Source organism: Salvia splendens, chromosome 3 (assembly GCF_004379255.2).
Source record: "Salvia splendens isolate huo1 chromosome 3, SspV2, whole genome shotgun sequence".
NCBI lineage: Eukaryota > Viridiplantae > Streptophyta > Magnoliopsida > Lamiales > Lamiaceae > Salvia > Salvia splendens.
This window is the reverse complement of record NC_056034.1, coordinates 13,476,461-13,498,015: the sequence shown is the minus strand read 5'-3', so window position 1 is coordinate 13,498,015 and position 21,555 is coordinate 13,476,461. Positions and strand designations below refer to the sequence as shown.

Here is a 21,555-nt window from a genome sequence, read left to right as displayed (position 1 = left end):
ATTTAAAAACGCATTCATCAATGTGTAATTAATGCAAATATTCTCAGAAATAGAAACTAATATAATTGTTTGCTAATAATATCAATTTAATCTCATTAATTGGATCGCTAAACAGTTTTCATGACCAATAAAAATAAGTTATTAATATCATTTAAGTATTATTTAATTAAGGTAATTTATTGTTATTTATATTAAAATTGAAAAAAATTGCCACTAAATTCCTCTCCATTTTTATCTTCTCTTTTCTCTTTCATGAGCTCAAGAGCTGCGAGACTCATTCTTAAATTTGAAAATTATTACTCTACATATCATAATAAGAAGCATAAATGAAATATTTGGCAAATATTGATATATAAAAGATTGATTTTGTCACACGATTAAATTAAAAATCCTGTCTATTTGCATTTCCTTTTATACAAGTAAAAACAAAGTGTACAATGCGTTATATTGCCTTCTCTAATATCTTTGATTTATTTGAACTCTGATTCTCCAATTTATCTTTCACTGAAAAGATCCGATCACTTTCCTCTACTCCGTTCTTCTTTCTAAAAATCAATGGCGCAACTCTTGTTTCGTGGAATTCTCCATGTTAAGACCTTCAGCAAGGTATGATTCATGTCTTCTTTTGACTGATTTTGTTCTCAATTTCAACTCTTTTTATTTTCTCCACTTTTTAATTGCCAGATTTTGTTGTGCTACAATTTTGATTGTATAGAAACAGTAGGAAACAGGCTAATTATTCTGTTCTCTCTCAAGTTCTGAAAAAGTGGAAGGTTAGAGTTCCATGTGCTGCTATCGTCTCACTTGTCCTCTGAATTATCCTAGCCATGCAATTGGACAATTGAAATCTGGTTTAGTTAATTGGGAATTTGGAGTCTGATTTCTCGTTGGGTGTAGAAATATGCCTCTCTGATTATGCTTGAAGAGTTTTTGTTGAGTTAATTGGGCTGTTTTTGAAAAAATAGAGACATTCATCTTTACTAGATATCTAGATTGGGGTCAAACCTTTTAGCTTACCACTATGTTAGTTCCGCATTTGTTGATTATGTTTCAACTTATTTTGACTGTACCTTTCTTCATCTTCAGGCCAATGATGTAAATCTAAGAGCGCTTGCTACCAAACCACTGTCAAAAACAGATTTGTTTTTTGGAAAAGCCAGAAATGTGCAATTTTCTGCAATAAAGGCTAAAACATCCGCGGAGGCAGATGTGCTTGATAATGATTCTGCTGAGGTTAACGACAAGGATGGTAAACATTTCTTCACCTTTATTTCTGCATAACCAATTTCTCACTAGCAACTTTTGAAATTAAAATTTGCCATGGCTATATGTATGTCTAAGAGTATGAATTATCATCTTCCAAAAGAATGTAGCTATTTACCAAAACTACCTTGAACAAAAGCAAAGATGTCCAGCCACCTGCAACTCTATTGCTAGGATGCCTATTTTTTTAATGGATGACACAATGGGCGTAAATCTTGTTGTTTGATGCCAAAACATTGTTAAAATCAATTCAGTCTTGAATTTCGCTTATCTATGTTTGGCCTTTGTATTACTACATGATTGTTCCATCTTACACTCCACATGCTCCTATTCCCAGCCATATCTTTATTTACTTGGAGAAGCTGCATTGGTATTGCTGTCTAGGGCACACATGATATACCAGTTGGTTTTTTACTGTATAATTTCTGTTTTGTTCTGGTATTATCCGATTTCTATGGGTTGTTGTAAGAGCAAAGAAGATAGATAAGGCTGAGTTTAAATCAACTTGTCTTTCCACCATTTCTCCACAACTCTGTTCTTATTTTGAAACTCAGCATTAGTAAGTTAACGGAAACACTATACGAGACATGTATAGTCGAACCTTAACCAAACATTTATTTTGTACTTGTATGAGGAAAACAATATGAAAGGATCAATGTCATTTGATGTGTCGAAATTTCATAAATGTAACAAAAAAAATTGTGATCTTGAAGGTTTTGGAGTTGTTGGCATCCACCATGTTGGATTCTTTTGTGAGAATCTTGAAAGGTCACTGCATTTTTACCAGGATATTCTCGGTGAGTTCCTTCTTCTTCAGTGTGATAGATTGACCATTCTTCTTCACTTGTAAAAAATGTTAAAAATTTTCATGTGTTACAAATAGGTCTACCAATAAATGAGGCACGTCCACACGACAAGCTCCCCTTCAGAGGTGCTTGGATATGGGTTGGCGCTGAGATGATACATCTTTCGGAGCTTCCAAATCCTGACCCATTAACGGGCCGGCCTGAGCCAGACCGCCATGCCTGCATAGCGATACGAGATCTTTCCAGGCTAAAGGATATCCTCGATAAAGCTGGTAATCTTTGAGGTCATCTGGTACTGCTTGACGATACATTGAGGCTCACATTTTACTCATTTGTGTTTTCAGGCATACCCTATACCCTTCGCCCGGGACAGCCAAGAATCTTCACCAGGGATCCGGATGCCAACATGCTCGAGTTTGCACAGGCAGAGTGATGCATTGTTGAGTAGTAGCTGTATGGTTATTCTTTAAAAATTATTTTAGAACTTTTGTATGGCTTTTGGAGGTTAGAACTGTAGATGATGCAACTCCTGCACGGCTACATCTGTTTTACTCTTTTGTAGTATTCCATTAGTTAAATATAATTCTTATAAATATTTCTCTTTTATTTTTTTTAACATACTCTAAATGAGATAAGAGGAAATATTCATGTCGCCTCGAGAATTATTGAAATGAGATACCTCCTAATTTTTTAAAATATAACCTTATTTCAAAAGTAAAATGACATTTGTTTATTAAGTTAAAATTGACCGTGGCATGTCTGATAACTTTCCACATTAAATCAACAATAGATGCTTTTAAATGGAATTTCATATAAGGAAACGAAAATGGAAGAAAAAGGACCGAAGAGAGTTTGAATATTTGATCACTTATAATGAAAAGAGAGTAATTTTTTTGTCAAATTCTACTTAATTTTAGAGGAAACATTTTATTTGGTTCGCAAACTTTGTCAAGATATCAATTTTGGTATGTAGTAATATTTAAAAATACTATCTTTTAAGGTCTATAAACTTCAAATTAATATCATTTGGGCTACTTTTTCAATTTTTCAACTTATTTTGGGCAAAAATACGCTCAATCCAATGAATGATATTCATTCTATTTACTCTCTCTTATTCCAATTTCATTAATGATTCCTCCAAATTTGTTGTGACTCAAATCCAACTATTCAAGAAAAACAATCTCGTTAAACAATTGAGGATTTTTCCAAAGAGAGAATTGTGATCAAAGAGTTAAGGATTTAAGCTTGACAACAGAGCTTCATGAATTAGGGAGAGAGGAAGTGAAATTATTGTGTTGAAGAGCGAGAGAGAATGAGTGAGAAAGAGTCACTGAGATCAAACCAAAGAAAGAATTAAAGCTAAGACAAAAAATGATATTTGAGTAAAGTTCGCGTAAAAAAAGATGTTCTCTCAATATTACAATGAAGAAGAGAGTAAATAGACAAAATTGTCCTTTATGACATTGAGAGTATTTTTGCCCAAAAAAAGTTTGATACAGTTTAAAAATAACTCAAATAACATTAAATCTAAATTCAAGGATCTCAAAAAATATTTTCATACGCTACGTACTAAAATTAATAACTTAACAAAGTCCGCAATGAAAATGCTCCCTCTCTTAATTTTAGGGCATTAGCAATGGGGCGCCCTAAGGCGCGCCCTAAGGCGCGCCCTATGGCGCGCCACGTCAGCAGTTTTATCCTCCTACCTCCCCACCTGCAGTGGGGCGCCCTAAGGCGCGCCCTAAGGCGCGCCCTATGGCGCGCCACATCATCATTTTATTTATTTGTTTAATTGATTTAAATGTTTTCAACTAACAATTAATAACGAGTAAATAAAAAGGTCGAAATAACAAACGGGGACACATTAATAAAAAAAGAAGTTACACCGTTCAACTTACAAAAAAAAAAACTAAGTCGGTGCAATTCCCAACTTCCGACGCAGTTCATCTATCAATGCCCGGAGGTATTCGGCTTCGTCGGGGTCGGTACACTTCTTGAGGGCCTTGTGCGTCTCCAACAACGTCCTCGCCATCGACGCTGTCGCCAACGACGAATACACTTCGGCTGCCTGGGGCGGGAGCATTTCCGGGAGCGGAGGTGGGGTTGCAGCGGTCGAGGATGAGGTCGCGGCCGCCTTCCCTTTGGCCTTCGCAGCCTTGACGCCGGGAGGACGTCGGGAGGACATCGGTGTGCCGGAACCGCTGTCGTCCACGTACAACCGGTTGAGGTCAACCGGTTGATTGCCGCTGCCGCTGCCGCTGCGCTCCCAGTACGCGAACTGCCTCTGGTTGTTCGCGAATATCGGATCTTCCGATATATCTACCCAACACCGGGCCAAAATGAGAGTTTCCTCGTCGGTGTAGTTTGTACGACCGGGGGCGTACTCATCGCAATCACCGGGAGGCGGCAACTTCTGCGCCCGCTGCCGGTTCCGCTTCTTTTTGGCTGGGGCGGAAGCGGTCGCGGCGGGGTCGGGATCGGCCGCTGCGGCGTCACGTCGGGAGGGGGCGACTGGTCGGGTTGGAGACGGCTCCATGTCCGACAACCCATACGAGTCCGTACTGAAATCGGGATCGTATTGGGCGTTGGTGTCGAACGAACGATATTGGCCGGGTTCTGTACCCGGCCAACGCGCATCTCCACTAAACATAGGACTATTTGGACTTGAAGCCATTTCGTAGTAATTATGTAAATGTAAGTTTCGAAAGTGAAATTGTGAAATGAAATGTAAAACGAATGAACTCTATTTATAAAACAACCAAACCGCGTGCCATCGTCCGCGACCTATCGTCCGTGTACGCCACAATGGGGAGGACGATGGCGCGCCCGATGCCTATCGTCCGCAGCCATCGTCCGTGTACGCCACAATGGGGCGGACGATGGCGCGGACGATAGGCATCGGGCGCGCCATCCTCCGCGCCCTTAGTATCGGCCGCGACGATCGTCCGCGACCTATCGTCCGTATCCGCAATGGGCGCGGACGATCGATGGCGCGGACGATGCGCGCCATCGGGCGTGCCATCGTCCGCCCATTGCGGATGGCCTTATAAGATTCTAAAACGAATATTAAACCTCAAACCATTTTGCACTTTGTTCAATCAGTATACAAAACATCTTTTTTCGATGCAAAATAAAGTTAAATTAAGTCATTTTATTTAATAAAATAATTTAATCATTAGCAAAACACATCATTTATATAAAGAATAAGGCAACACTAGAAATGTTTTAATTTAATTTTAAATTTAAATTTAAATTACCTTTTTAACTCGGCTTCACCGCTACTGAGTTTTAGGGTTTAAGCAAACAGAGCAGTGAACTCTTCACCGCCAAAACCCTAAACCATTTGTGCAAACCCAAATTCACCATGAATTACAGGTTCCAAAACTTGTTAGGCGCGCCCTACCGCGGCGGAAACGCCGTCATCGTCAACAACAATCTCCTCGTCTCTCCGGTCGGCAACCGCGTCTCCGTCACCGATCTCCTCAAGTCCGAGACCATAACCCTCCCCTGCCAGGCCTCCTCCAATCTCCGCCGCATCGCCGCCTCACCCGACGGCGTCTTCCTCCTCACCGTCGACGAGAACAACCGCTGTCTCTTCATAAACCTCCCCCGCCGCGCCGTCCTGCACCGTCTCTCCTTCAAGCATCCCGTCTCCGACGTCAAATTCAGCCCCGACGGTCGCTTAATCGCCGTCGCCGCGGGTAAGCTTCTACAGATATGGCGCTCCCCGGGATTCAGGAAGGAATTCTTCCCGTTTGAGTTGATTAGGACATTTTCTGATTGTAATGATCGGATTACGTCGCTGGATTGGAGCCCTAACTCGGATTACTTAGTTGTCGGGTCTAAGGATTTGACTGGGAGACTTTTTTATTTGAGCAAAGGTAAGAAGAAGAAAAATAGCTATAGCAAGCCGTTCTTATTTTTGGGGCATAGAGACACCATTGTGGGAACTTTCTTTGGAGTTGATAAGAAGACGAATGATGTTATGAAGGTTTATACTTTATCGCGTGATGGTGCGATTTTTACATGGGGATATAGTAGCAATGATCCCGAACCTACTAAAATGGAGGAAGATTCTTCAGAGCCTGATTCTACGGGGACGCCGGAGCAGAGGCAGGATGCGGAAGAAAGGAAGGATCTTGGTGCTAATGGAGAGGGTGATGAAGATGATGAGCACTTATTACACAAAAAGAAATGGAGCTTGTTGAAAAAGGACTTTTTTATGCAAGCACAGGCAAAGTTAACAGCATGTGATTATCACAGAGGGCTTGATTTGGTGGTGGTGGGATTCTCTAATGGGGTATTTGCGTTGTATCAGATGCCTGATTTTGTTTGCCTTCACTTGCTTTCAATTTCACGGGAGAAAATCACTACAGCTGTGTTTAATGATCTGGGGAATTGGTTGACATTTGGTTGTGCAAAGCTAGGGCAGTTGCTTGTGTGGGAGTGGAAATCGGAGAGTTATATACTGAAGCAGCAGGGTCATTATTTTGATGTGAACTGCATTGCTTATTCGCCTGACTCACAGCTGTTGGCTACAGGAGCAGATGATAACAAGATCAAGGTAAGCACATTGCCATTATTATTTAGTGTTCCATGTGGTATTGGTTTGTTTTATGTCATTGTTGTAAGTCGTACCAGTGATCAATGATAAGACATCCATTCAATGTAGTAATGATTTAGTAACTTTTATTTTTTTGGTCTAGGCGGATGACCAAATATGAAACGAAATAGTGATAGTTGTGCAATTTTATGCCCTTCAAGGTTCAAATTTCTTTATGTGGTCATTTGCTAAATATTGGAAAATTACTGCTTTTGAAGGTTTGGACGGCCTCTTCAGGCTTCTGCTTTGTGACATTCTCTGAGCATACAAATGCTGTCACTGCACTGCATTTCATGCCTAATAACCATTGTCTTCTTAGTGCCTCTCTGGATGGGACTGTTCGTGCTTGGGATTTGTTCCGCTATCGAAACTTTAAAACCTTCGTTACCCCTACGCCTAAGCAATTTGTTTCCCTGGCAGCAGATCAGAGTGGTGAAGTGATTTGTGCTGGAACTCTCGATTCATTTGAGGTCTGGATATTTTCTATATATGGATTTGAAAGTTTAAACTTTCTGTGATATTTCTCTATGGTTTACTGATGAGATAATATTTGCATGAATGCCCCTAGGTATTTGTTTGGTCAATGAAGACGGGCCGGTTACTGGATGTTCTCAGCGGTCACGAAGGTCCTGTTCATGGATTAATGTTTTCTCCCAACACTGTAAGTTTTTTCAGGGTTATATAAATCTCTAAGATCTCAATGTTGTCATATATATTTTTTGTGATCATTGTTCGGCAACGCTCTGATTGTATATAAACAATGTCATCTTCTTGTATCACATTCCTGCAACCTTGTTATTCTTGCTAGGCTACTTAATCTAACGATTTTCCCTTCTTTCTTTCTCTGAAGTCCATCCTGGCTTCCTCTTCTTGGGACAAAACCGTGCGCCTGTGGGATGTATTTTCAGGAAAAGGTGGCGTTGAAAAATTTGAACATACACATGATGTTCTTACACTTACTTATCGACCGGATGGCAAACAGCTGGCTTGTAGCACACTAGATGGGCAAATTCATTTTTGGGATACACTAGAAGGCTTAGAAATGTTCACAATTGAAGGCCGCAGAGACATTGCTGGTGGGCGACTCATGACTGATCGTAGGCCAGCTGCGAACTCCTCTGCTGGAAAGTGCTTCACAACTTTGAATTACTCTGCTGATGGTAGCTACATATTAGCTGGGGGAAGTAGCAAATACATTTGTATGTACGATGTTGCTGATCAGGTTTGTTCCTACCTAAATTGTTCTCTTTGTTAGTCTTATTCTACTACTTATTTGTCAGTAATTCTTCATTGAGGTGTTTGTTATATTGTAGGAAAAAGCTATAGTCTGCTGCTTAATGATTTTCCCATTCTATGTACCATATTTATCTTCATGGTGTACTGATTTTTTTGCAATATCAGGTACTGTTGCGAAGATTCCAGATAACTTATAATCTATCATTGGATGGGGTCCTTGATTTCTTAAACTCAAAGAATATGACTGAAGCTGGACCATTAGATTTGATAGACGATGATGACAGTGACACAGAGGAAGGAGTGGATAAGCAATCACAAAAAAAATTGGCATATGATCTTCCCGGATCAATGCCCAACCACGGTAGGCCTATTATTCGTTCGAAGTGCTTGAGAATTGCTCCAACTGGAAGAAGCTGGGCTGCTGCAACTACTGAAGGGGTACTGATATATTCTATGGACGAGTCCTTTATATTTGATCCCACTGATCTGGACATTGACGTTACACCAGAGGTGAGCATTACTAATATTTAGTGGAAAAGCTCCTTCAGATATTTGGCCATTGTCCAGTCACATCTATTTTGCATGAATTGAAAATAAAAAATTCCATGATATTCTGTATAGCCTCTTTCTCGATAGCCATTCAGCAAGTTCTGTCTTTATTGATGTGCAAGTGTAACTCTTAGTTTGTCTGATCTATTGTTACTTTACCTATCGAACAGGCAGTTGATGCAGCTCTAAAAGAGGATGAACCAAAAAGAGCTCTGATACTCAGTCTACGTCTGAATGAAGATACCTTAATAAAGAAGTGTATAGTTGCTGTTAGTCCTGTAGATATACCAGCTGTTGCTTCATCAGTCCCCTTCAGATATTTGCTGAGATTAGTGCAGGCGCTTGGGGATCTTCTAGAGCAGTCTCCGCATTTAGAGTTCATCCTCCGATGGTGCCAGGTTATACAAAGCTAAAACAATTCTTGCTGACATTCCCTATATAATTGCATCTCCATCCATCATTTCTGATCTGTTTTCCTTTGGATTTTGGATTGTCTTCTATCTGACAGGAACTCTGCAAAGCGCATGGAAGTTCTATTCAGCAGAATAATAGAAACCTGCTTCCTGCCCTGAAATCCTTGCAAAAGGCAGTTACCACATTACATCAAGATTTGGCAGATACATGCTCATCTAATGAGTACATGCTCCGATATTTGTGTTCTACAAGCAACAGCAGATAGTCCCATATGTAGTGATCTCACATGCACACTTCAGGTAAGAAATTGAAAGTTGTTTACGAGTGTTATCATTCAGTGTATATTTGTTATATTAAACAATGTGCCAATAATGCTAAAAGACATAGTCAATGCAAAACCTTGATCATTAAGTGTTATTAGCTTTAACATCCTATGAAATTAAGGCTTTATCTATTCTAGACAGGTTCTGTTATGTCCAATCAATCCTCTTTGGCTTAGAAATTCTCAGTTTAAAGGAATACAGTTTCTTAGGTCATCATGCCTAATTTTCTATTACCGAATATTGAAACAAGTTCTTTGTGAGTTCTGTATGATGCAGTTCTTAACTTCAAGTTGCATCTGTCTAAGCATTCTTTGCATCCAGATGAGTTTTGGTGAGGATTCCATGTTTCAAGTTTCAACCCCAGTGAAACTAAAAGTAGAGAACATGTCTTCCTCTTTAGAATCAATGTTTTCTGAATATTGATATTTGCAATGGAGACTCCTTGAATCTTGATAATACTTGATTACTGATTTCTTCCTCTTTTCACAGGGATTTCTGTCTTAATATATCGGCGTGCTTTATCTGAGATTGTTTTGATTGCTGGAGTAGGATTATCTTGTCATTGACTACGATGGTAACTAAAAAAAGGAATTCCAAGTTTGATAGTATTTGGAAAATTGGTGGAGGCATAGCTGCTGTTCTGCAAGCTTCTGAATGCTGAAGCAGAAAGTTGCAGCATTTTTGACTGGATGAAAGAGATGAATTGCTCAGAGATATTAATACAGAGACTAATGTATATTTGTTCCAATGAAATCAATATGATGTTGTCAACTTATGAATTGATGTATTTTCTTGAACGCTTTCTTTTTTTAGCATTTTTTACCAAGTGACTGTTTCTTATTTGGATTCATCCACTTTCCTTACGTATTTGTAATCGTAGTCCAATGAAAATTTTGACAATTTGCAAAAATGAGTCATTATATGTGTGAATTCATATATTCTTCCAATAAGGAATTACCCATCATTCACTTTGGGACGGAGAATTAATAAATTATTATACAAATAAATTAATAATAAAATACATAAAATGAAGGGTTTTTGGCCTTAAAAACTACAAACTTTCCCCGAATTTTGATTTTTCCCCTGAACTTTTAAATTTGTTTTTAAAACAACCAACTTTCGGTTCGTATGCAATTTCCCAACCCGACCCGAATACCCAATTTCCACTTAAATTCCGGCACGAAATTGTAAAAACGACTGGGCAACGGCGTCGTTTTATGCACGCCCTAATTTAAAACACGTATCATGATTTATTGGAGCATTTAAGCCCGATTTAAGCCTCATTTGGAGCATTTTCTTCGAGATTTCAACTCCATGTAGGTGTATTCTTCAATTCAGCGTTTATTGGACCGATTTGGTTGATAATTGCTTTCTTATTTTTTGTGTTGTTTGCTTTTTTTAAACTTATTTTGGGTATTTTGGTTTCAAATTAGGGTTTTTGGATGTTTGTCGATGAGTTTAACTAAAAATTTGGGTGTTTGGGTGTTCGGAAGCTTAGGTGCTGCTTAGGTGCTTGAGATGTCGTCTTCTTCACAAACACCAAGCTTGAACCTCAGTTGGAATCATAGGGAATATGTTATATGCAATCATGGAGTTCGTGCTGAGATTGGGACGTCGAGGACTGATACTAATCCAGGAAGACGATTTTACCGTTGTCCTTCTTGGAAGGTATTTGTTACGTCTCCACTTCACCGCTGTAAGCTGACACACCATGAATTTTATGGATTTGATTTAATTTTGTAGAAATATGACTGTAAATTCTTTCGGTGGATTGAACCTTCTTCTCCGTTAAGCCTACAAATTGAACTTCAAAGAACCCGGGCAGTAAGAGACCAGTGCGAAGAAAAATGGAGATGTCAATACTTGAAGGCTATTTCTCTTGAAGAGAAATTGAATGCAAAGATTGAAGAGTGTGAATTGAAGAAAGAAGAGTGTGAATCCCTTCAATTAAGGATTGAAAAATTAGGGAAAAAGGTGCTAAAGTTGCAGATAGTGATGATCCTGTTGTGTGTGATATTTGCATTATGTAGGTTGGTAATGTTTATGTAGGATCTTTTCTTTTGTGTTTGGTAATGTTTATGTAATGTATGATGGTGAATTTGTAGCATTTTGGTACCTTAGTTTGGGATGTTAATGTTATGTTCGAATTAGATTTATCTTGTTTGTGTATGAGTCGCTTGGGATTCTTTTCCTTCTTCGATTTCTTTGCAGCAGGAGATGATGCTGGTTCTAAGAAAACAACATCCTCAAATTTTAATGTCAAAGCATCTGTGCTCATAAAATCTTGTTTCGCAGGTTCAGGTTCAAGGTAATTTTCCACCTTTGTGGACACAGAAACTCTATCAACAAGTTTGATCTCAAAAGCTTTGAAGCTGCCAATGACATCCTATTTTCCAATTAGTGAAGAAAGTATTAGATAACAATATAAGCTTTCTCAAATTTTACATCCTAAATTCCTAATGAATGAACTTATATCTTGAAAGGAAAGTACAACACATGACATAAATTGATTATATCATCTTAGCCTTACCAATCTAAGAATGAACCAAAACAAAATTTTCTTCACACACATTATACTGTTATTAGACGTCAACAATTTAGCTAACTCATCAAACAATTTCCGAAAGAATGCTTCCTGTAAACTTAGATAAAACATCTAGAGTGCATAAACTTAGATAAAACACAAAAGTAGAACACCAAAAATAGATGTATCAAAATGTAGTAAGATGCATCATCAAAGTAGATATCAAAGTAGAACACAATTGTTCCCAAAAATACAAGTCATGGGACAAATATTCTTCCAAGTCAAAATACTTAAGGCTGATCAAAGTTTGCCAAAATACTTAAGGCTCATTAAAGTTTGCCAACACACTTCATCAAAAAACCATCATAAACATCCATAGACTGCCTAAACACGGCTCTCTTGGGTTGCTAAGCCAGACTGTGCTTCAGATCCCGAGGGTGCTTGTTGCCGGCGTGCTCGGCATTGCTAGTGTGTTTGTGGTTGCTGGTTTACAGGTACCACCTTTCGAGGGTGCCCTGGCTTCCCCTAATAAGAACAACACAAAATTAAATCCAATATTGAATGGATTGAAGTGCATTGTACCTTCTCCTTTGATGGCTTTGCAACTAGATCATTTTTGCACGATCTAGTATTGTGCCCCTGCTGAAGGCATCTCTGACAAGTCATGACACATGTTTTGCGAAGTTTATTTGGCCTAGATGGATCCTTCTCCAGTGGCTCTCTCTTCCTCAGTTTCTTGGGTCTGCCATGCATCTTCTTAGCCGGAGGTGGGGTGACTTTGTATCTGATATGACCACGTATGCCGGGCATCAAGAGTCACTCCGAAGACGTGAGCCGTGGGTTGATTGGGGACCAAGGATGGCCTCCCAAGGATGATAGGAAAGAAGAACGCTCGGATTTGAGGACAAATCCTTCCAAAGAAGGATATGATGATACGACCACAAGTTCCGAGCCTCAAGAGTCACTCGTACTCCAGAGCCTTGGGTAGATTGGGGTCCAAGAACGATGAAAAGACCATGACAAGGAGCTAAGATGTAGCTGGGGTCTGATTCAAGCAGTGATCTGACAAATCAAATGACGTCCAAATTCTCTTCCAAGGCAACCGATGTCTTCGTCTTCGAAAGAGGGTCGCGTGAGTATGTTCCACGCCTCGATCGGAGTTTAGTGGAGAGAGTTATGACCAATTTATGAAAAGCGCGCGCTGAAGAGCGGGTGACTCCAGAGAGAAAGCGTGACCGAGCGTTTTGAGATGTTGAAAACGCCCGGTCGGGCGTTTTTGTCTGATTTTAAGAATTGAGGCAGAAAGTTCGCCCGGTCGGGCGATTTGCCGTGTTCTAAACGCCCGGTCGGGCGTCGGCACTGTTTTGGCCAATTTTTCACTTATTTTGTGCCCTTTTCTTGGGTTTCCAACCCTAGATATAAATACCATTTGTGAGACATTTATTTGGAGACTTTGATGAATGTTATTTTGAAGACTCATTTGAGAGCATCTCCCTTGTGAGATTTTTATCCAAATTCCTACATTATGGGTTGCTTGGTTTATGTTTATTAGACTAGATCAAGTATAGGTATGCATTTATGGTTGTGTAGTCATGAATGTGGAGCCAATGGAGTATTTGCTTTGGGTGAAAGTAGCCTAGGATTGCCTTCATCTTTTTGAGGGAGGTCATAGGTTCCCAAAGAGGATTCCTCTCTCTTTACACTTTCTTCTCACATCTTTTCTCTCCATCAAAATCCATTTTGAGCCTAGTTTTTGTGGCTAGCTCAACTTATTTTTGTTTATCTTAACTAAAAAGTGAGATCAAACACTACTTTGGGTATTTCTTGGGCACATGGAAGGATTCCCTCACAAGGAACCTTATCAGTATCCTTCTGCCTCAGGCCACATATTCTCACCGTTTAAAGGTGGAATGCCAAAGTTGTGAGCCACTTTGTACTTCTCTAAAGTGTAGTACTCACTCACATAGGATTCAACCTTTTCATTCAAGAAAGTAATAACTGAACAAGCATGAATACAAGGGATTCCTGTAATATCCCAAACCCTGCACCCACAAGATCTCAAGGCTGGTGTGACAACAAATCGATGTTCTTCAAAAGTCACCTCAAACTGACCCCCTAAAGCAGGCGTTGTGATACAATAACGACTTTTATATATCAAATCCTCCACTTTTTTCTTATCATAGGACACAATACATCATGATTGTCACGCACCTCATGCAATTTCCTATAACATCTCTCCATCAAGGAAGATCTAATGTCCTCTAACATATGTATCACATGCTTAGCCCTTGCATCAACAATGTATGCATTAAAGCTTTCACACACATTATTCAAGATGGAATCACTTTTCTGAATAGGAGTAATGAAAGCCTTACAAAACCTGGTGATGTTTTTGGTCATTAATAGAGCAAATGCTTCAGGAAGCTCCTTTTCAAATTCATTGCATGTTGCACGGTATTCCTCTACATATGTGCTCCTCACAACTTGCCAGAACAGACCCTTCAGAGTTGGGCCCTTGTGAGTCTTTTTCAAATTTGAATACACATGCCTTGCACAATTTCTATGCTCGACCATAGGAGTGAATTCCTTAACAGCATTCTCCAATCCATGTAATTAAACAAGAATAATGTAACTTTATTAAAAGTTCTAAGCTTCATAAAAATCATTAAATTTGTTTGAATATGTACCTTTTGCTGGTCACTAATGATTGTGATTCTAACACATTCACCCAAGTTCAAATCTTCAGCCAAAATGCTTAAGAACCATTTCCAATTAACCTAATTTTCTACCTGAACAACTGGCCATGCAATTGGAAAAATTTGATTGTTCCCATCACTTCCAACTGTTGTCAGAATTGCACCTCCTAAATATGTCTTCAGAAATGCTCCATCCAGTCCTATAACTCTCCTGCAGCCCATCATAAATCCTTTCCTCAAACCACCAAAGCCAATGTAAATACCCTTGAACACAGACCCAATACCCACATCAACCTCAAACCTACCTTCTTTGTCTACCCTCATCAACTCAAGGACATAACTCCAAAGCTTCCTATAATGCTCCTCCACTAAGCCTGTCAGCAACTCAATTATCTTTCTCTTGGCATTGTACAACTTCCACCTGGATGCATCATGTGCAAACCTCTGCACTAAGTCTGCTCTCAGTTCCTTAACAGTTGTGTCAAGCTTAAGCCTAAACACATTCAAATACCTCTTAGCAATCCAGTTTGCAGATACTATTTTGCTTCTCATATTCCTAGGGCAGGTATGTTCAAACTCCACTCTTCTTAACATAAATTCTCCAGTGGTGTTACTGTAACTCTCATAACAATTCCACTTACATGGTTTCTTGCAAGAAGCTTCCACTTTGTTCTTACAGACCCTTTTGAAGCGTATTTCCTAACCATTTTCAATGGCATTGTTTGTCAAAGCATCCCTAGCTTGGAATCCATCCACAAATCTCATTCCAACTGTAACTTCAATGTCTTATGATCACATTTAGGATTATACACATGCCTCTTATGTCTTTCTCTAATCCTTGCTAGGACATCCTCCTCATCAGTTGAATCAGAAACAAAATCACCATCAGAATCTACAAAGTCTGATTCCCCACATCCATCTGTAGTATTAGTCACCCCAGTATTAGAAATAATACCATTGAATAGATCATCAGTTATAACCCTCAACTTTTCTTTCTTAAAACTTGTCTTTAGCCTTGATGAATTCATCATCATCTGATATGAATCCATCCAAGCTGGAGTCATCATCTGTTTCACCTTCCCTTTCAATAGATGGAAGGTAGCTCTCATCTTCATACTCATCCTCTTCTTCATAGTCCCCCTCATCCTCACCATCCCTCTCATCCTCACCCATCATCATCTGCCTCCCTCTCATCATATTTTCCCTCAGACACATCCTCACCACCATCAACCTGCTTGCCTGCCACAACACTATCACTATATTCAACTTCATGTGCTCCACCAACAACTCCACCAACAATGTACACATGTAACACACATATTCTCATTTCAAGATAAGACAACATATGCATAACATCTTTGTCATCCTTCATGTCTACCATTTTCATAGTCATTGGCACCTTAAATGTAACCTTGCTCCACTGATCATATCCCAACTGCTTAATTTCATCAACCAAATCAAAATAACCAAACTAATCTGCATCAAAGTGAGGTTTAGTAGTTGCATCCCCCCTATATATAGCTCCAACTTACCATCTTTCACCATATTTCCACCATGATAGAATAGTATGTTAAAATCATCCCTGCAAAAAAGAAAAAATAACACTAAATAAATTCTGCAAAAAGTCGAACCCTAACTTTGAAAAAGAACTTTGCACATGCACTGTTCACAAACACAAAAGTCGAACCCTAACTTTCAAAAAGGACAAAAATGGAAACTAAAACCCTCAATAAATTATGTTTTTGTCTCATGTTCACAAATGCACAAAAAAAATCTCCAACTTTGTCACATGTTCACCATGTGGGGACTGAGAGAAACAGAAAAATAATGAAGGTGGGTGGGGACCGAGACCAAACAAAGAGAATAATTTCGATTCTTAACCCTTAAAAAGTGAGGACCATGTAGGGAAAAAGAACGCACCTATGCGACATTGTTGGCCGCTTCGAGACGATACCAGTACAAACCCGACCAACTTTTCCACCTTCTTCTCCAATCGAAGCGCGACTGTAAATCCCAAAGGGTTTGAAAAGCCGCTTACTTGAGAAAGAAGAAGTGTGATGGAATACGAAGAAAGCCCTAGGTTTTGGGGGTTTTCTTTTGTTTAGTTGTTATTATTTGTTTATTATTTATTTAGTCTAAGTAATTATAATTTATTTAATTTCCATATCACCATAATTCTGTTAAATAGGATCCAGCTAACCCTTGATATGCCAAATAGGATTAAATATGACACGTATGCAAGCCGGGATTCACCGCTGACCCGCCGTGGGAAATTGCATACGAACCGAAAGTTGGTGGTTTTAAAAACAAATTTGAAAGTTAATGAGAAAAACCGAAATTCGGGGAAAGTTTGTAGTTTTTAAGGCCAAAAATCCTAAAATAAAATAAACAAAGCTAAAAGCTGAATCACACGTACACGTGTCACACAGGTGAACACGTGGCTCTCCTCTCTTATCCCTACATACTCGATAAACATTCTCTCTCCTCCATTAACCATTTAAAAAAATAAACATTCACTCTCTTTTGCATTCCAACAACAAGCACCTTAATCACTATTCACCCGGCGGATTCTTCCAGAAGACCGGGGAGCAGGTGAAGGGAGCCGCGCAGGGGGCGGCCGACGCGGTGAAGCATACCTTTGGTATGGCCGATGACGACGACGACGTGGTTAAGAAAAGGAAAAGGGGTGATTATTAGGTTTTGGAATTTTTGCTGTGGTTTTGTTGTTTTTTTGTGTATGGGGTTTTCTACTTGCTTTGTTTAGGAAGAGAACGACTCGGAAATCTCTCAACCTCTCCTCTTGATTAATCTTGATTAATTGGGAGGTTTATTTTTAAGTATAGTTTAAAATTCAAATAAAACTCATGCATCTTTGTTTTTTGGATGTTCCTGTCGTTATTGGTCTTACTTTGTGTTTAACCAACTTCATTCTTCAGAGCGGACCTATGTATTTAATGTGTATTTCAAATAAAACGCTGCTTTAATATGCATTTACTTGAAGTTCATTAGTTATTAACTCTCGACAAATCACATGCCTCCCAACATTAAAAACATAGCGTATAGCAATTTAATATCTTTGAATCATAATTTCAAATATAAGTCGAATTATTTGTTGTTATAATTTTATGAGTAAAGGCCAATTGGTCCTGAATATATGGTCATTTTACGATTTTGGTCATAAACTTTATCTTTTGAATTTTTTGGTCCTGTACATTTTAAATCGGATCACAGTTGGTCCCGAACTAACTTATCCGTTAAAAACTAACTGTCAACGGGTTTAATCCTGATTTTGACCAAATTAGACCTTTAATTTCTAATTTTTTACCCCCTAATTAATTCCCCAATTATTTTAGTAAATATTCATTTAAAATCAGAAATATATTTTAATAAATATTCATTTATATATTTAATTTGATAAAAGTCTACTGCTCCGGCCACCGCCTCCACGAGGCCTTCAAGCAGGAGCTCCGAATCCTCCTCCACCTCCGCCACCCAAACATCGTCAAACTCCTCGCCTACGCAGACGACGACCATCAATCTGCCCTAGTCATGGAATTCGTTCCCAACGGCACCTTACAACACAAGCTCCACGATTCCAAAACCACTCCCCTCACGGGGACCCAATGCGTCGTCGTGGCCTTCCAGCTCGCTTCCGCAATCGTGTACCTCTACGACGCCTGCTCCCCTCACGTCGTCCACGCCAACATCAAGCCCTCCAATGTCCTCCTCAACGACGACCTCAATTGCAAGCTCTGCAATTTCGGATCGGCCAGCGTCGGATTCTCCGCCGCGGTGGCGCCGGGGAAGAACGATGTTTACAGCTTCAGAGTAGTGGTTTTGGAGCTGATTACTGGAATTGAGGCGTTCTGCCCCGCCACCGGAAAGAGGCTGGCGGCGAGGAACGTGGCGGAGATGGTGGATCCGAGGCTGCGAGGATGGGAGGTGGATATGGGAGAAGTTGGAGCGATGGCGACGCTGGCGGCGAAGTGCATTTCTGAGACGCTGGGAATTAGACCTTATGCTTCCGAGATTTTGACAGCGATGAGAGAAGCGATTCCGTCTCAGGCATTCGGATTTCACAAGAAGCTTGTCTAAATACACATACAAATATACTAAAATAATTTGGAAGTAAAAAATCAGAATTAAAAATCTAATTTGGTCAAAATCGGGATTAAACTTATTGACAGTTAATTTTTAACGGAACAGTTTGTCCAGGACCAATTGTGATCCGATTTGAAATGTACAGGACTAAAAAATTCAAAAGAGAAAGTTTATGACAAAAATTGTAAAATGGCCATATGTTCATGATCAATTTTGGCCTTTACTCTAATTTTATTAATCTAATTTTATTAATCACATTTATAATATTTTACAAATATAAGCTGCTTTAAATATAATATCATTTCCCATAGTTTTATTTTAACGTGTAATTTTCTTTTAGATTTGTTAGATTTTGTTGCGTTATCTCCATATATACGGGTGAGACTTATTCCGTATATCAGTCAAATAAAATATGGGTGAGACTTATTCCGTATATCAGTCAAATAAAATATTGGTGGTTATATATTTAATTCCTTAGGTCATTAGCAACGTCGTCTCTTAACCGTCTTTTAACCGTCTCATCGCTTAACTATTCATGGGTCCCACTGTACTTTTCACTCCATCTCTTAACTAAGAGACAATACCTGCAACCCTCCATCTCTTATCCGTCTCTTAACCATCTCATCCCTTAACTATTCATTCAATTTCATTTTTTATTTTTATTTCCAACAAATTCAATTAATAAAAACACACTTCATTAAATAAAATAAAATTACAACTTAAAATTCTAAAAAAAAATACATAATTAAATTCATGGAAAAATAAATAAAAAAAGACATAATTTAAAATATAATTTTATAGAAATTATAAAAACTACTCCGCCGGCGAATCATCCCCCGAAGGCGGTGGCGGTGCAATCAAGCTATCTGGAGGCGGAATACCAATTTGTCTTGCCATATACTCAATTCCGGCAAGATGAGCTTGATATTGTGGAGGCGTCATGCGGGAAGTGTCCGCCATCGTGGCGGTCAAGTACATGGACAATAGGGTGTTTGAGCCCGAGACCGAGCCCGCCTGGCTTGATTCGCCTCGGTCCTTCCTCTCTCTAGCCGCCTTCGCCGCCTTGGTCCCTTGCGGCTGACGGCGCCCACGGGAGGAGCCCCCTGCATCGGTGGCTGTGCCCCCAACCTCTTGTGAGGCGCTGCCTGACCTGCCCTCATTAGACGAGTATTGACCACCCGCCGTGTGCTTCGTGAGCTTCGAGCTCGAGCCCTGGCTGGACTGGACACCGCCGACCCATCTTTCAACGTCTTTGACGGCCTCCCAAACATCGACATGTTTGAATTCTTTGCCATTGTCGTCAAACAAGACTCGCAAAGCCGCTCTCATAATGTCAGCTCCACTGGCTCTGCTTTGGTATTGAGCTGCTTCATTCTTGTAAATGCTGCAAAATTTTTTGACATCTCTGTTGACGCGGTCAAAATGACAGCGGAGCATCTTCAGGGTGCGGCGGCGGGACCGAGCCGGCTTGTTCTCGTTGTAGGCGGCGGTGACCTTTTCCCAAATACACTTGCGGGTTTGTTGATTCTCGACGATGGGATCGTACGAGATGCTGACACAAGCGTTGAACAGAGTCATAGTGTTCGCCCGACTGTATGGATGACGGCCTATATCCTCCTCCTCCTCGGCCGCCTCCTCCTCTTTCTCCACGGCGTCGAATGCGCGACCCCTGGAGCTTCCACCGCCTCGTCCTCCTTCCGGATTGGGTTCATCCGGATAATCCTCCATAATTTGGGATAATCCCTGCGAATACCTATGGGCGGAGGGACGAGCGTATGCATCCACATCAAAATGAGGTGGTTGGTACGCCGCCGACGTCAACGAACCGGAACCGGAACCGGAACCACCCAAGACATTGTGCATGCCCCCAGTCGCCAAAAGCGTTTATGTCAAAGCCGCCGGAGCCGCAAGAGTTTCCATCGCCGGACATTTTGTGATGAAAATAGGAGAGATGAGATGAAAATTGGAGAGGAAATGGAGATGATTTGAGAATAATAGATGTGTGTTTGTGTGTATAATGAGGATGAAAGAGGAGTATTTATAGAGTAAAAAAAATTAATTTTTTTTACCGTTCAAGGGTAATATTACCGTTTTTTTTAAAAAAAATTAATTTTTTTTATTAAAATCGATTTTTTAAAAAAAAATATTTATTGCGTCAGCATGATGACGCCCACTCGCGGGCCGGCGAGTGGGCGTCACGCCTAGCGCCAGCCGCGCGAGCCGTCCCTCCGGGACGAGACGGGACCGGGACGGAAGGCTGCAACGCTGTCTCGCGGCCGTCTCATCTCTCCGAGACGAGATCGAGACGCCCGCGAGACGCTTTGCGGATGCTCATATTCTATATATATTCTGTTACGCAAAGGATTCTGTTATGCTTAAACTTGTAATCCCCTCTTTATAAATAAGTACTCCCCCAAATTATTTATTCGCACCAGAATTCGGAACTATCGCCGCCGGGATCCGTTTCCATTCCACCGCTGTACGTGTGTTCCAATTATTCTGATAACCCTCCAATTGTTTCGTTAAATTCAAATTCATAATTCCATTATGAAATCGCAGTAACATGCGCGACTTATAAGGACGACTTCAGAATGTAAGTTGTTTTTTTATATATAATGAAAAAACTCTTAAATTTTTTTTTTTGGCTTACAGTATGTAGTTATAGGTTAAATAATTGTTTGATATAATCACGTGCAGAAGCTGTAACACATGTGGCCGAGTTCTTTTTGATGGTATATATGAGGAGGAATCTAAGGTTTGTTTAACGTGTCACTTCATATGAAACGAAAAGAGTATAAATATGTTTTTTTAACGATTTAATTTGTTGTTTATATATCTGCGAGGCAGATACGAATAGATGATTGGTATGCTACTGATCACTTGGCCAATTCGTCGACTATATCTGTTTCTACTTTGTCCAATATAGTGATCGATGGAAGTGAGTCCGACTCGGATGGTAGCTCATCCTCGTCCAATTCATCTGTTGAGCAGCGAATTGTTGAGATCGAGCCTACATTGTCGACCCTAAAGCAAAAGTAGG

At 39.9% G+C, this 21,555-nt stretch overlaps 3 protein-coding genes across 3 annotated transcripts; all 3 read left to right on the top strand.

Annotated features, from left to right (window-relative positions):
* The first annotated feature begins 395 nt into the window (after nucleotides 1–395).
* LOC121793737 lies at nucleotides 396–2,675 on the top strand. The gene is made up of 5 exons (XM_042191773.1): nucleotides 396–606; nucleotides 1,087–1,249; nucleotides 1,977–2,060; nucleotides 2,147–2,341; nucleotides 2,414–2,675. Exons 1-5 carry the CDS (start codon nucleotides 556–558, stop codon nucleotides 2,500–2,502), a joined length of 582 nt encoding a protein of 193 aa, XP_042047707.1. The 5' UTR covers nucleotides 396–555; the 3' UTR covers nucleotides 2,503–2,675.
* A 2,674-nt stretch (nucleotides 2,676–5,349) lies between these two features.
* On the top strand, nucleotides 5,350–10,036 carry LOC121795065 (periodic tryptophan protein 2-like). Its single transcript, XM_042193501.1, has 8 exons — nucleotides 5,350–6,633; nucleotides 6,891–7,142; nucleotides 7,241–7,333; nucleotides 7,523–7,894; nucleotides 8,074–8,418; nucleotides 8,628–8,855; nucleotides 8,966–9,170; nucleotides 9,684–10,036. Exons 1-7 carry the CDS (start codon nucleotides 5,434–5,436, stop codon nucleotides 9,134–9,136), a joined length of 2,661 nt encoding a protein of 886 aa, XP_042049435.1. The 5' UTR covers nucleotides 5,350–5,433; the 3' UTR covers nucleotides 9,137–9,170; nucleotides 9,684–10,036.
* A 7,021-nt stretch (nucleotides 10,037–17,057) lies between these two features.
* On the top strand, nucleotides 17,058–18,509 carry LOC121796614 (salt tolerance receptor-like cytoplasmic kinase 1). Its single transcript, XM_042195428.1, has 2 exons — nucleotides 17,058–17,100; nucleotides 17,836–18,509. The coding sequence occupies exons 1-2, from the start codon at nucleotides 17,058–17,060 to the stop codon at nucleotides 18,507–18,509; spliced, it is 717 nt and encodes a 238-aa protein (XP_042051362.1).
* The last annotated feature ends 3,046 nt before the right edge of the window (nucleotides 18,510–21,555 follow it).

Excerpts from the sequence above, each read along its gene's own strand:
- LOC121793737 (XM_042191773.1), top strand. The coding sequence starts at position 556 with ATGGCGCAACTCTTGTTTCGTGGAATTCTCCATGTTAAGACCTTCAGC. Across the intron at positions 607-1,086 it reads ATGTTAAGACCTTCAGCAAG|GCCAATGATGTAAATCTAAG; the intron begins GTATGATTCATG and ends CTTCATCTTCAG. Across the intron at positions 2,342-2,413 it reads GGATATCCTCGATAAAGCTG|GCATACCCTATACCCTTCGC; the intron begins GTAATCTTTGAG and ends TTGTGTTTTCAG.
- LOC121796614 (XM_042195428.1), top strand. The coding sequence starts at position 17,058 with ATGGCCGATGACGACGACGACGTGGTTAAGAAAAGGAAAAGGG. Across the intron at positions 17,101-17,835 it reads GGTTAAGAAAAGGAAAAGGG|TCTACTGCTCCGGCCACCGC; the intron begins GTGATTATTAGG and ends ATTTGATAAAAG.
- LOC121795065 (XM_042193501.1), top strand. The coding sequence starts at position 5,434 with ATGAATTACAGGTTCCAAAACTTGTTAGGCGCGCCCTACCGCGGCGGA. Across the intron at positions 6,634-6,890 it reads CAGATGATAACAAGATCAAG|GTTTGGACGGCCTCTTCAGG; the intron begins GTAAGCACATTG and ends CTGCTTTTGAAG. Across the intron at positions 7,334-7,522 it reads TAATGTTTTCTCCCAACACT|TCCATCCTGGCTTCCTCTTC; the intron begins GTAAGTTTTTTC and ends CTTTCTCTGAAG.